This window comes from Glycine max, chromosome 11, assembly GCF_000004515.6.
Source record: "Glycine max cultivar Williams 82 chromosome 11, Glycine_max_v4.0, whole genome shotgun sequence".
Classification (NCBI taxonomy): domain Eukaryota; kingdom Viridiplantae; phylum Streptophyta; class Magnoliopsida; order Fabales; family Fabaceae; genus Glycine; species Glycine max.
Genome location: NC_038247.2, coordinates 6,288,917 through 6,303,939, shown reverse-complemented (window position 1 = coordinate 6,303,939; position 15,023 = coordinate 6,288,917). Strand labels below are relative to the sequence as shown.

Below are 15,023 nucleotides of genomic sequence, written 5' to 3'. Positions count from 1 at the left end.
TTCATGACTGCTTTAAGTTTTTGGGTCTTAAAGAATCCTATTTTATTTTCTAAGATTATGATTTATTTATTTAGGATTACTTTAATATTTGCCATATGCCACAAGATAAAAGTGAAAATAATTTAATATAGAGAAAAATATTAAAAAAATCCAGTAATTCCAGCGACCATTATCATAGTCTTATTTTGTTTCAAGACTTTGTGATTTTTTTATACAAATGAAATTAATAATCTTAAAATTAATTTTTAAACACATTTATCTAAAAAAATCGATTTCAATTATAATTAATTTTAAAATAATTTAATTTTCCGAGTTCTCTCTCTCTTTTTTTTTTAAGCGATTTTCACCGCTCTCTCTTTTTTTAAAGCGATTTTTACAGTTCTCTGAAAACTGTTAAACTTTGACAAAACCCCAAATTAAAAGATAAAAACTTGAAAATAAAAAACAATTTAACAATTTAAAAATAAAATAATAATCTGACTACAATTTCGCTCCGTTATTCCTGCGTTTTTTTTCAGCGCTTTTTAGCTTTTTTCCATGGCTTCTGGAATCGCATAGTCACATCACATTCGCAGCAGCCAAACCAAACCACACCGAAACCTCCAAAACCCTAGCACGCCACCGTCCATGGCGACGACACGATCCGCGCCGCTCCTCAAGCACCTCCTCACCCGTCTCAACCCTTCTCGCTCCGTCACGTACATGCCCCGTCCCGGCGACGGCACCCCTCGCGGCGTGACGCTGATCCCGGGCGACGGAATCGGGCCTCTAGTAACCGGCGCGGTGGAGCAGGTGATGGAGGCGATGCACGCGCCGCTGTACTTCGAGAAGTACGAGGTGCACGGCGACATGAAGGCGGTGCCGGCGGAGGTGCTGGAATCGATCAGGAAGAACAAGGTATGTCTGAAGGGAGGACTGGCCACTCCCATGGGCGGTGGAGTGAACTCGCTGAACGTGCAGCTGAGGAAGGAGCTCGATCTCTACGCCTCGCTCGTGAACTGCTTCAACCTCCCTGGCCTCCCCACGCGCCACGACAACGTTGACATCGTCGTCATCAGGGAGAACACCGAGGGCGAGTACTCCGGCCTCGAACACGAGGTCGTCCCCGGCGTGGTCGAAAGCCTCAAGGTACTCACTCACGTTCACGGTTTCTTTCTGCTCAAGCTAAATAATAGCAGCTGAATAATTAGGTTTTATGATCTTAATAAAATGAAATTAAGAGAATGAAACAAATGGAATTGAGGTTTTTGCCTGCTTGTGGTTTGGAGCGTTGAATTGTGAGAAATTGAAAACCTGAGGAGTTTCTATTTGTGAATGGCTGAATGAATCGAGTAGCGAGTGATTTATGACTTGTGAGTGTTGAAATAGTTGGATTGCTGGTTTTCTTGTAATTACAGCTTCGTTTTGTTTTTTATTGCTGGTTTTCTTGGAATTGCAGCTTCTTTTTGGATTTTGTCACTATTTGTAATTTGTTTGGTTTTAAATGAGTGAAATGGGAAGAACTGATAAGGGTGCTTGCAGTTTGTTGGGAAGGTTCTTAGGGATTTAATTGTGGTTTGTGGATGGTCGAGAACCCAGCATATGCTTGAGAGCGAGGAATTTTTTGACTTGTTTTGTGAGAGTTCATAGAGAAATTTTTGTCTATAAATTAATTAAGATGTTTTGGGATTGGTTGAAAAGTTTTTGGGTGCCAAGTTTAGCGATGATTATTACCTCAAAAACTATATTAGAGAATACTATTTGGGGATGTGGATTGAGACAGGTTTATTTAGTTTCTTGTTCTATGGAACATGTTAGCATAGCTCCTTCAATAATAAATTTGTGTTGCACAAAATCATTCCAATGACAGTTTTTATATATCATGAGTTAATATTAATGGAAATTGCCAATCGTCTACAGAGCACCTGACAAAATGCTAAGAAAGAGGAAAAAATAGTGCAGTAATTGAATTAATTGTTAATTTTGTGTATTTGTTTTAGTTATTGGTATGAGTTATGTACATGATACCTCACTGATAATGTTTTTTCAAGTTCTTAGCCTAAAGATTGTTTCTTAATAATGCGATCTAGATATTTCCTGATTTCTAGGGGACTGTTCTTTTAATAGATGAGTCATTTTTCCTTGTAATCTTTCTCTAGACTTTTTCATCTAATCTTCAATTATATATCTCATGAAGTTAGCGCCTTGACATTGTGAACTGTGAGTTTTATGTTTGCACCTCATACTAATCTTTTGCTAGGTAATAACAAAGTTCTGCTCAGAGCGCATTGCTAAATATGCTTTTGAGTATGCTTACCTAAATAACAGAAAGAAGGTGACTGCTGTGCACAAAGCAAACATTATGAAACTTGCAGATGGTTTATTCTTGGAATCTTGTCGAGAGGTTGCCACAAGGTATCCTGGAATCAAGTACAATGAAATTATTGTAGACAACTGCTGCATGCAGCTTGTTTCAAAACCGGAGCAGTTTGATGTCATGGTATGTAAATTTACTATTTGATCCTGATTCTCAATTATTTATCTGCTTTGATTAATACATTCATGGTGTAATTATGGGGGATCAATGCTTGTTTGCTTCCAATTTTTTTAACTTAGTACTATCACTTGGTGAGAGATTAGGTACTCTTTTATTAAATTGTGACCCATTTGTGTTTTCAAATTTGCTTTTCATTTCTTTGGAGAATTAGTGCTATGGGTTTTCATTTCTTTTTTTTGTTAACTTGTGCAAGAGAAATTAGTTGAGAAATGATGACTGCAAAAATGCCAAGGGTTTTTCACTGTTAATCGAAGGATCTTTTAAGGCACATAAAAAAGCATTGAAAAAAGGGGAAGAAACAACAATTTGTTTGGACATTGCCTTGGACACAATGATAATATCCTAAAGGCTTAAATGTGAATTTAGTCCTTTTAAGTTCACATTTTTTCAATTTTGGTCTCCGGTAAGATTTTTTTTGTTCATTTTTAGTTTATGTAAGTTTGTGCTTTTTTAATTTTAGCCCTTTAAGATTCCAATTTTTTTTTTTTTTTCATTTTTAGTCCTGTAAGTTTGCGCTTTATGGGGACTAAAAATGAATAGAAAAATTTACAGGAACCAAAATTAAAAAGCACAAACTTAAAGGACTGAAAATGAATGAAAAAACTTCCAGTGATTAAATCTGAAAAAGCGTGAACTTATTGGGACTAAATTCATTTTTAAGCCTATCCTAAATTGTTAACATTGTTCCCTCATTTAATCTAATTATACTATAGGATTATTATGATAAATTAGTTATGTATTGTTGGGTGAAATACTGAAATGTAATTGGAGGTTTTGAAACAGCCATATTCTGGCAATTGGAAATATTTACTCATTCAAAAGAAGTAATAATGGATTTGTAATAATAATGAATGGAGTAGCACTAGACCTTGAAGTTGAAGGGTATGTAGATGTACTGTAATTTTTGCCTATTGTGTTTGGTGCAACTGTTCTAGTGGGAAGCACTGCCTTTGTTTTTTTAATCCAAAAAAGTTCATGAGGACTGTTTCTATTTGCTAGGTAACCCCCAATCTTTATGGAAATCTTGTTGCAAATACAGCGGCAGGTATTGCTGGAGGCACTGGAGTCATGCCGGGAGGTATAGTTCTTATTTCTAATATATTGAAGCTCTAGAATTTTAATTTGATTACATTGCTATTTTTCTTACAACTACTGTCTAATTACTCCATGTCGTCATTGCTATTATGAGAAGTGTGTGACTAATGTTCAGAACTGTCGAGTCTAGGTTTAAAGCTAGTGTCTAGTTCTTTCAGATGATCATTCTGGGAAACATTTTTAGGTGATGAAAACTCTGCAAGTAAAATATGACAATTAAATTAGAAATTGTATATTCACTGAAACGAAACATTTAGAGGTCATAAGAAATTCAAACTGGAAATTTATTTGTCTACCACAACATCCGGTTGCAGTAATGGAGGCAACGGCAATGGAGTTGTCAAATGGTAAGTGAGTAGTGACAACCAAAATAACATTAGCAAAGTCTATTAGGGCTATGGTGGTGGCAGTGATGCTGAAGGATGGAGAAGTCTTAACTCTTAACAAAAATAGCAGATAGAGCTCCCACCCTTTCCTTGCCCTCCCTATTATTGAGAAAATCATACTCTAATTCTTGCGTACGTTAAGATTGAATATATAAAAAACTGAATGCCATGCCTTTGCAGGTAATGTTGGGGCTGATCACGCTGTGTTTGAACAAGGTGCTTCAGCAGGAAATGTTGGCAATGATAAAGTAGTAGAACAACAGAAAGCGAACCCAGTGGCACTCCTTCTCTCGTCGGCCATGATGCTTAGACATCTCCAGTTTCCTGCATTTGCTGACCGATTGGAAACTGCCGTTAAAAAAGTGATTCTGGAAGGCAAATATCGGACAAAGGACCTTGGAGGGACAAGCACCACCCAAGAGGTTGTTGATGCAGTGATAGATGCTTTAGACTGATTCATTTATTTTCTCATCTTCCAAACGAAATCAGCCTCGTGTATTTTTGGCTAACTAATTTTATCAACATTATTTTTGCACCCTTTATCTGCGAAATTGCCATTTTTTTGGTCCATAATAATGTTAAATATTCAACACAAAAACCGATATGATAAGAATTTATAGAGTTTGATAGCTGGTGTTTGTTACTATTCTTTTTTAAGCATGAATTTTATGTATGCTTTTAAGTTTCAAAGTTTCTTGTATTATTATTACGAATTGTCAAAGCTATTTATTATTTAGAGCAAATTACATGCTAAATATATTATAGGTCCTCGTAGTTTTACCATTTTTTTAAATTTAATTTAATTTTGTAAGTTCTAAAATTTTACTTTTTACATGTGCAAGTGCAATGCACGAGTTTATAAGATATGAATACTTTAGACCTATCTTAATAATGTGCATTATAAATTAAATGTTTTAAAAAATTAAAAGTTTTTATTGAACTCCATTATATATCCATCTATAGAGTAGTTACTCAAGCAATTATTGATGAAATTTAACAATATTAAGTATTAATTCATTTATCTTAATAAAGTCAATTCTAATGAAATCAATATAATTTTATGAATAAATTGATATAATTTTAGTCGACATTGACTTTAGCGTGAAATTAGAGTGAAAGGATGAGGAGTTTAAGATGGTTTGAAACAAAATCACGTTCAATTCCATTCCATCACATTTTAAAAATCTAAACAATAGAAGCTAGTATCACAATATATTTTGGTCCTATTTTGATAAAAAAAAAAAGTATTTATAAAAAAGAAAACATTTTTTTTGAATAACTTCATAAATTACAATTCGTTTATGAAAAAGTTTAAATGAGTTTTTGAAAAAAGATAAAAAAAAAACTTTTATAAATTAATTTATGCTTATACTACTTTAACTTATGAGAAAACTTATTTATTAATAAATTTATCCTAACAGAATCTTCATCGTTTTCCCTTTGAATGTCAAACTTATAATGAACTTGACAGCAGAAAATAAAGTTTGCACGATCTAATTGAATCACACATAAATGTTTAAATTTACAACGTAAACGCTTTCCAATAAATTGAAGTCCCCAAACCTTAGTAAATGTAATTTTAGAGGAGCTAGCTCAACACTGGTGTCTGGTCTAAATCCAAGAGCTAGAGAATTCTAGAGAAGTACCGAGAAAAATTCAATCTTTTCCTTTTTTGTCATACACAGTTTGCATCCTTGAAACTGAACAATCTTTTCATAGCAGAACAACTCTAGGAAATTAGAAATGTGACTGATGCTGTTCACCACCTCCTAAGGATACGTCTATGCGAGCTTTTCTTCTACGCTCATTATGCCCTGCCAATGTTTTCCTGCAACTTCTTTTGGTGTCATCAAACTCTGCAAGTTCATGGAACCTGCGTGCCATTTAATCCAAAACAAGAATAACTTTATTCCCAGCTTAACATCAGGCCCCAAATCTCACATTATTGAGTTAATGAGACATACACCACACACTAACATGGAAAACAACATCTTGCTAGGCATAATTAATTGTCAGGTACCAGTAAAATTTCTGGTCACAATGTACTAAAAAATGTTCAGTCACAAACAACTAATCAATAGCCAATCAAATTCATCAGCAACAAAGATAAACACTCACCATAAATTACAATCTAACAAAAACAAAATGAAACGATCGAACATGAAAATTAATCTATAAATGGATCGAACAAAATACATACTTACTACATTGCTGGCAGAACCTCTGACGAATGCTAGAAACTAAAACAACAGGAGCCTTAGCATGTCTCTCACAAACCTTGTGACGGCGGTTGTAACTCTTGGCCATGCTCAAGTTCACACCACATTCATCGGCCTGACAAAAACTGTGGCTAGACGACGAGGCTGTTCTTGAACCTGAATCCTTACCACACACTAACTTTATTTTTATATTCTGTACCATTTTAGCTCCCACTTCTCCTTCACCACCCTCCTCATCGTTTCCATTATCCATTTCTCTCTCTTCTTCAGATGGTGTTTTTGCCATTGGAGATTAGAGTTATGTTGTATGTGTAGCCAGTAACGGTAACTTATAAAATGATCTCAGACTTCTTTATTTAAATTCATATAAAATTAATGCAAAGGATTATTTATTACAAAAGGATTATCATTATTAATGAAAATTACATACTACATAAACACATAAACAAGTCAAAATTATCTTACATTATTATCTAGTCACAAAATAATATATGAATAAAAAGTTTTATTGTGCTTTTGTTCTTATAATTAAATATTTACTCTATCTTTTATTTATTTATCTCATATTTTTTCTTAATTTTTTTTATCATGTTATATGTCACATCGAATATTATATTCTCTCTCTTCTATTATTTTTCATCTATCTCTGTTCTCACCCGTACCATGCATTCAAATAAGGTGATCAACATTTTCCTCATGGAACATAAAATAAGGTGACGAGCAGAGACAGTACGGTTCTTAATTGGGCATGCATGAAATGAAATGTTGGATGCCGTACCATCTACTTGCGGATTAGATCTCCACCGTTCACTCTCTATGCGCTGTGTGATGAATGGCCGTTGGATCTCCATTTCTGCTCAACGTACTCTGAATCTGAGGTGCAGCAACATTTGCAACTTGCAATGCAAAACTTGAATCTGAAGATTCTAAACAATTGGGTTGTTGAACTTCCATCACTAAAGCGCTAAAGTTATCATTTGTCTTCTTGCCAATTTTATTTAATGACGAGTATTATGTATTCCAACTACTAAATTAAGTAAATTTGACCAATCATATTGGAGAATTAATGCTACTGGATTCGGTAATAAGGAGACGCACACTATTCTTAGCTAGAAACAAGTGACTGATACTCCTCCAATGAACTTGTATTGCACGATCAATGGCAGCTTTTACGGCAGTTGTTAAGCATCTAACGAATGCCTGCTAAAAATGAATGTCATGTCTTGCAGGTAATGTTGGGGCTGATCACGCTGTGTTTCAACAAGGGTGGCCTTCAGCGCCAAATGTTGCTAATGAAATAGTACTTCTAGAGGAATTAATCAAAAATGTTTGGATAAAATATTGTCGTGAAACCAGTCAATCAATCATTGGATAAAATTTCGATTAAATCCAAAATACCGGACAAAGAACCTTGGAGGACCACCACAGGACTCTAGGAGTGTTTGGATAAATTTGTCCAAAAATACTTTTAAAAAATCAAGTAAGAAAAAAATGAAATTAATTTTTTTTGAGTTGAAATTAACTTATGCATAAGTTAATTTATAGAGTTCACTCATAATTTCTTTAAAACAGCAGAGAAATTAAACAAATTATAGAAAAGTTAATTTGAATTTACAACAAAAAAAACTCATTTTATTTTGTTTTTATCCTAAAAGTATTTTTGGATAAACTTATTCAAACATGCTCTAAAGATGCAATTGTCATTTTCGGGTCCTGAATCTTTTCTGTTTGAAGCGTGACCATTGGATCTAATCTTCAGAGCAACCTTCAGTGATCCATCGATCTGCAATCTGGTGGACAAACATCTATAATTAATTCATGCATGTTACCCGACCCAAATCAGTTACACTTGGGTATAAATAATAAATATTAGTAGTTTAGAGCATTTGGTTTGTTGAACTTCCATAAATATTGGCTGAAAGCTCACACTTGTCTTCCTGTGGATCCTTATTTATTTATAAGGTTAAATGTAAAGGTCCACTCCATTTGGTGGTTGATGAGAGTGAAGGAACAAAGACTTGAGTTAAATGATAAATGTGATAATAAGAAAGAAAAATAAAATTAAATAGAAAGAAAATGTGAGTAGAAATTAGATGGAAGGACTTATATATATGTATGAATTTTTGTAAAGGTCGCATTTTTTTTCTATTATGTTATAAATATAAAATATTTATCAACTTAATTAATAACTCATATTTATCCAGAAATCTAATTGACTAGTTTCAATAGATTTTTTTTTCTTGATTAAATTTCTTTTATCCACTACAAGACTTGAATAAAAGACTTTAGTTAATGAATTTAAATACAGTTATGCCCAAATGATCATATCAATAATATAAATAATAATATCTCATCTATAATTTTGAAGGACTACTAACTGATCTCTTTTCTTTAGTTGAAAAGTTTGATTCTTTCTTATTTTCTTTCTTTGCTAAATTAATTTTAAGGAGTCACTTAGATTAGTGTCTGTTTTCAACCTGATCCAACAGTTTGCATATTGCAATACCGTCAATGAGATTAGACAGTTCCTTCACTAAGATTAGTTGATGGGAGGTTGGTATGACTGAATTATTTGATTCCAAGTTAGAGTTTCTGAATATAGGTACGTGAAAATGTTTGACTTTGAGTTGTATGTAAGCATATAAAGTGTAGACACAGGTAGATTGTCCTGTCCATCTTTTATTTGATTTGTACTGCATTATTTATGATTATTTTTATTTTTAAATTAAACATGAAACAGTTATATATTTATACAGTCAATACCATACTTTTTACCAAATGAAATAGACCTATAGTTTCATCTCAAATGCTTACGCGAGAATGTTTATTAGAGAATTAAAATGAATCAGTAGGGAATTGAGCTACGTATTGTGTACATATATAAATAAAAGTCTTGCTTCTCAATATTCTTAGAATGTTTATGAAAGAATTAAAATGAAAATAAATATTGACACATCTCAATAAATTTTTTTCTTTTAATTTCATGATCAATATTTCAAAGATTATTAGCTAGCATTTGTCATAAATAAATTGATCTGTGTGCCATATATATTGCGCATGCTTTCTAAGCGTATCAACTGGCTATCACGTTACTACGTACGAGGCTGCAGTAGATTTATTTATATCTGATATTCAATACATACAAATGATACAATACAACCATTCCAATTAGTATGTGCTTATCCACTTTCAACAAATATAAGAAGTACATTCAATTTTAACTATATTGATAGCCAGATTATATTATTTGATCAGCTAGATTATATTATTTGATTTTCAGCAATTATGGCTGTGGGGGGGCGAAGAATTGAAATCGCCTCACCCGTACAGTATAACTCAATTTTATATATATATATATATACACACATGCACACACGCATGTCCTCTCCCTCGATTTATCAGTGGCAGAGGCCAATGAAATGTGTGATAAAGATTGTGTAGTACAATACACAGTGACATTAAAGAGGCACATTATCTGATTATACCTACTACTCCTTCTCCAACAATACACACAACAAATGGCCCAGGCCATCAAGCCATATATGCTATTACTGTATACTACCTTGCATTTGCATATAGCAGAGCCATCCTAATTCTAAAGATATGATCAATTTCCTTTCTATACGGTTTACCCATGGTTATTTCCTTTTACCCTCAAGGTCCACTAAATTTACCGTATAACTTTTTTTTAATTGTTGGGGCCCTGCAAGACTAATGTTTAAAAAATAAACATTTTAAATCTTTATCATTATGAAAGGTTAAGTTTTTTATATTTTTTTTTATGAAACTATGTGTATCTTCAATAATATGTAATCCTACTTGACTCAAAACTTTTTCTATTATATATTTAAAATTCAAACTCAATATCACTAGTTGAAATAATCTTATGTCAACTAATGATGTGTTAACTTTTATAAATATAATCAAATTTAATTTTTTTTTCATAATATGATTTTTTAAATGATATTAATCACAATTTCAAGGTGATGTATGTTTAAACATATATGTGGAGTGTGATCATTGAGCGAGCAGATCAATTAGCATGGATCAATGGTTCCTGGGTTAGTTCACTCTTGATTTGCAACGACAGTGTATAGTTTTCAATTTTTTTTTTCTATGCATTCTTAAGTTCCAAACGTGGTTTCAATTGATCCTTATTTTATAAAATCCTTTATCCTTATTCTATTCTTTATTTCAATATACAGGATGCAACTCTGGGGTCTTATATTCCAGCTTGTAATTCAAACAAGTAGCCTAGACAAGAAATGGTTCCAAACGTGTGTTTCTGTTTGATGTTGTGATGCGTGTTATACTTTTCTCAACAAAAAATTCTAGGTGATAAACCTGCTGCATTATACTTTCCACTACCCGTTTAAACAAAAAATTTCCTCCCTGTGTGAAGAGTTCAACCATCCATATAAATGCAATTAAAAAAATAACACGATAGCTGCATTATATCTTCTTTTTCGGATATGGAATTAACTGAATGCGTGTTTGGTTCCACATCTGAGATCCATGTTTAGAGCAAAATCACATCAAAAGTGATGCAAAAGCAACTATTTAATAGCGTAGGGGATCCACGTTTAGCATTTTCTAACTTTTTTCCAAGCATACCATGATTAATCTGTTACAAAATATATACTCTGAATTGTTTTTACTAGAAGAGAAAATTCCTTTTAACTAGGATGTTCAAATTCATGTGTTCATGCATACAAACAGGACTCGAAAATGATTATTGTTCAACAGAGAAAGAAGGAAGTGAAGAAAATAAACAAATCACATTCTTTAATCCCAGTATCCCATACCGAGGGAGGAGAGTGAGACACTAACAGAGGAGGGCGATGTAGAAAATAAGACTAGGAGCAGCAACATAAAAGCTAAGGGCAAATGCTTTTGTATGTCCATTTTTTGAAGAAGCTTGGTCCATATTGAGATACCCTCACCTTTTGTTTTTCTTGCAATGATAAAAATCTGATATCTGTTGCTATATTAAGGTATTTCTACCAAGATTTGAACATGTGAGTCCTATCAAATTGGCTCTTCAAGGATATTGAATATCTTTAACGTATGATTGAACTGTTGACTTCATCTGTGTTGCTTATTAATGTAGTTATTATTATTATTAATTGTTGTTTTTATTATTATTATTATTATTATTTCTAGGGGATCCGTGCCTCTCTATATATTTTAAATAAAATAAAGAAAAAGGTTTAAAAGTTAAAAAAAAAAGTAAGGAAAGGAAATAACTAACTAAAAATTAGTGAGACAGTTATTGAAAAAAAGAATAAACTGATGGAAAATAAAACTGTTTAGAAAATATTAATAATTATAGATTATTTGAGTTTGATACAATCCAAATATAAAAGAAGGCTCTTGCCTTCATTTTTATTTTTCAGTTAATTGAGTTAGTGGATTTTTTCTCTTATTTTCAGCCCAAACGCTTGGTTCACTGCAGTTTGTTTTTTCTCACTCGCTAGCCCAATAAGGCCCAACCCTCAAATTGCACAGTAACTTCATCCATTGTCTTCTTCCCACTGAGATGTCCCTTGCTTGCTTCACGTTCTCACTCAAAATATTAACATGGCTATTCACGTATTGTTCCCATAATCCTACCTTGAAGTTTTTCAACAAAACAACCACAAATTGAAGCACAAAACATAACCAATTCCATCTCTCTCTGACCAATACAGGAAAAGAAACAAAAATTTCACAATCGCACGTGAATTAAACTCACCAACATTCCATTAATTTCCATTTCATTCAAAAAATTTATAACACAACCCAATCATTTTCGCACCAATATATCTATAATCAACCAAGATTCAAGAATACCCAAACTAGCAAATCAAACAGAGAAAGTTTTCTTTCCAGCAATCATGGTCTTTAAATATATCTTTGGATTCAATATGATTTATTTCATATTGAAGATTAAGATTCAAATCCTATATTATTTAATTAAATGATACAAGACTATTACTTAATCAGCTGCTGCTAGTTATATTATATACACGTATATTTTTAAATGATTGAACGTAAACTTTAGAACCACTAATTTTAGTGTCTACCACAAGGTGATTGACGCAAAGTTTTGCTTCTATGTAAATTGCATTAGTCATAGCTGACACTAAAACCTTATTTAGCGATCACTTTCATCAGTCAGTGTCAATTTTCGGACAATGCTGATAATACATATATATATATTTTGTAGTAGCAAAACTATTAAGTGACTTGAGGTTATTAGCCGAATAGGCATGCCTCTAAAGACTTCAACGATGTTTTAGAATAATGGTCTTATTACAAAGTTGAACACGTGTATGATGGAACATAACCTCGTCATGACATTAAAGAGACATGCACATATATAGGAATGAGCCTTTTCAGGGGTCAACTTTAAGGACCAAATAGAGTGAGGTATCAACAATAGAAGCTAGTATCACAATCTATTTTGGTCGTATTTAGATAAAAGTTCTCAATAAATACTTATAGAAAAAATAATTAAATAATTAAATTAACCTTTTCTCACAAGTTAAAATAATTTATTGAAAAAAAACTAAACGAAAAAATCTTCTATAAATTAACTTGTGTATAAACAATTTTAATTTATAGAAAAAATAATATTTTTTCTTATAAAGTTCTTGAAAAATTTATTAGAATCTTTATCTTTTTCCTTTTGAGTGTCAAACATAGCCTAATAAACTTCCATGCATGCAGAAGTTAAAGTTTTGCATATTCTAATTCAATTACACATAAATGTTTAAAATTAGTAGTACAACATAAACGTTTTCCAAGAAATTAAAGCCTCAAAACATTGTAAAATGTAATTTTAGAGGAGCTAGCTCACATATGGTGGTTGGATATAATCAAAGAGCTATAGAATTCTAGAGAAGTACGAAGACAAATTCATTTTTTTGCTTTTCTTCATACACAGTCAGTCAGCATCCTTTCAAATTAAACAACCTTTTTTAGTATCCATAGTCAAATTAGCCCTTCGTATCGATCAGAACAACTCTAGAAGTGGTAACGAGCTGTTAGTCACTTGAGATGGGTGTGACTGATGCTGATATGTTTCTACGAGCTTTTCTTCTACGTTCATTATGCTCAGCCAATGTTTCCTGCAACTTCTTTTGGTGTCTTCAAACTCAACAAGTTCATGGAACCTGCGTGCCATTTAATCCAAAAAAAATAAGATTTTATCCCAGCTTTAATTAACATTAAGCCCCTGCAGAGAACTAGACACTAACATGGAAAACATTATAATAGCCAATCCAATATTCATCAGCAACAAAGAAAAACTCACCATAAATTACAATCTCACACAAAAAAAATGAAGTAAACATGAAAATCTTGGACTCTGTAATTATTAAACAAAATGTATAGTAGGATAAATACTTGCTACATTGTTGGCAGAACCTCTGACGAATGCTAGAAACTAAAACGACACGAGCCTTAGCATGTCTCTCACAAACCTTCTGACGGCGGTTGTAACTCTTGGCCATGCTCAAGTCCCTCCCCACATTCTTTGGCCCGACAAAAACTGTGACTAGACGACGATGAGGCTGTTCTTGAACCTGAGCACTTACCACTCACTACCTTCATTGTTACATTCTCTTCCTCAGATGGTGTTTTTGCTATTGAAAACATTGGAAATGAGACTTATGTTGTGTAGCCCGTAATAGTAACATAACAAAAATGAATCTCGACTTCTTTATTTTTTTTGGGTACACACTTCTTTATTTATTTTTAACTAATATATATATATATATATACACACACACACTTTTCTCCTTTATATTTCTGTTAAAATCCGTTTTAATCATTTATCGTTTAAAAGATTTGGCCGTTTATCTTTAAAATTTGCGATAATATGTTTTCCTTTCAAAATGGTAAATATTTTTTTTATTTTATGGATGATTTTGAAACTTGTTTCACTGATTTGATATGTGAAATTTATTTTATTAGATTGACTTACATCAAAATTATAAAATTTAACTATTGATCGAACTAAAAATAATCATAAAAATTGAAAATTATGTTGAAAATAAGATGTACCATAAAGTTTACACAAAGTAACATACAAGAGGTGTGGGCCAATTTTTGTTTGGAATTATGCATTGGGGTTGTTCTTGAATTATTACTCCTGTTGAAGTAGATTGTATTTATTATAAGGGTTACAACTTTTGAGTTAAAAGTCATAATATTTATTATGATTTTTATTTTTTTAATTAAAGTAGTAAATTTTTTTTATCACCTCAGTTAATATTTTTAATTAAGACTTCTAAGTCATAAAAGTCTTTTTTTACGACTTTAAGGTCGTTAGTTTTTTATTTTTTTCATTTAGAAGTCGTATATTTATTTATACCTTCTAATTTTTTTTACCTCATTTTTTTTTAAATTTGTAAATAATTTTTTAAATATAATTATTTAATATATATATTTTAATTTTTTAGTTATGTATATACTTTTTATATGGTTTTATTTAATATTTTATATATTTTTAATATTGTTTTATTTACTTTATTTTGTATATTTAATATTGTATATTTTTTAGTAATGTTAAGGAATTTTATTTGTTTTATAAATGAAAAAAATTATGCAAAATTCTTAAATTTAAATGAAAATTACATCTTCTTTTAACAAAAATATTAATTGTGGGATGATATCCTACAATAAATTCTTCTAAATATATGTCACATGTCTCTCATCTTATTATTTGTGAGTGATTGTTGTTCTCTTGTTTTAAGATTTCTTTCTTTTTCTTTTTTTTTAGAATGATCACGTATAATTGTT

The 15,023-nt window shown here is 31.8% G+C and overlaps 2 protein-coding genes across 4 annotated transcripts; one reads left to right on the top strand and one right to left on the bottom strand.

Moving 5' to 3' along the window:
• Positions 1 to 481: 481 nt before the first annotated feature.
• On the top strand, positions 482 to 4,646 carry LOC100778831 (isocitrate dehydrogenase [NAD] regulatory subunit 1, mitochondrial). Of its 2 annotated transcripts, none has more exons than XM_003537630.5 (4): positions 482 to 1,128; positions 2,240 to 2,479; positions 3,536 to 3,614; positions 4,198 to 4,646. In XM_003537630.5, the coding sequence occupies exons 1-4, from the start codon at positions 628 to 630 to the stop codon at positions 4,470 to 4,472; spliced, it is 1,095 nt and encodes a 364-aa protein (XP_003537678.1). In that variant the 5' UTR covers positions 482 to 627; the 3' UTR covers positions 4,473 to 4,646. The 2 variants fall into 2 exon arrangements, with proteins under 2 accessions (XP_003537678.1, XP_006590742.1); XM_006590679.4 differs by having other exon boundaries at positions 496 to 1,128; positions 2,252 to 2,479.
• Positions 4,647 to 5,488: 842 nt separating this feature from the next.
• On the bottom strand, positions 5,489 to 6,533 carry LOC100820357 (squamosa promoter-binding-like protein 3). Of its 2 annotated transcripts, none has more exons than XM_003538856.5 (2): positions 6,218 to 6,533; positions 5,489 to 5,890 (listed from the first exon to the last, which is right to left on the bottom strand). In XM_003538856.5, the coding sequence occupies exons 1-2, from the start codon at positions 6,520 to 6,522 to the stop codon at positions 5,755 to 5,757; spliced, it is 441 nt and encodes a 146-aa protein (XP_003538904.1). In that variant the 5' UTR covers positions 6,523 to 6,533; the 3' UTR covers positions 5,489 to 5,754. The 2 variants fall into 2 exon arrangements, with proteins under 2 accessions (XP_003538904.1, XP_014619159.1); XM_014763673.3 differs by having other exon boundaries at positions 5,751 to 5,890; positions 6,222 to 6,533.
• Positions 6,534 to 15,023: the final 8,490 nt, after the last annotated feature.

Excerpts from the sequence above, each read along its gene's own strand:
- LOC100820357 (XM_003538856.5), bottom strand. The coding sequence starts at position 6,522 with ATGGCAAAAACACCATCTGAAGAAGAGAGAGAAATGGATAATGGAAAC. Across the intron at positions 5,891-6,217 it reads TTCTGCCAGCAATGTAGTAA|GTTCCATGAACTTGCAGAGT; the intron begins GTATGTATTTTG and ends AATGGCACGCAG.
- LOC100778831 (XM_003537630.5), top strand. The coding sequence starts at position 628 with ATGGCGACGACACGATCCGCGCCGCTCCTCAAGCACCTCCTCACCCGT. Across the intron at positions 1,129-2,239 it reads GCGTGGTCGAAAGCCTCAAG|GTAATAACAAAGTTCTGCTC; the intron begins GTACTCACTCAC and ends ATCTTTTGCTAG. Across the intron at positions 2,480-3,535 it reads CGGAGCAGTTTGATGTCATG|GTAACCCCCAATCTTTATGG; the intron begins GTATGTAAATTT and ends TCTATTTGCTAG.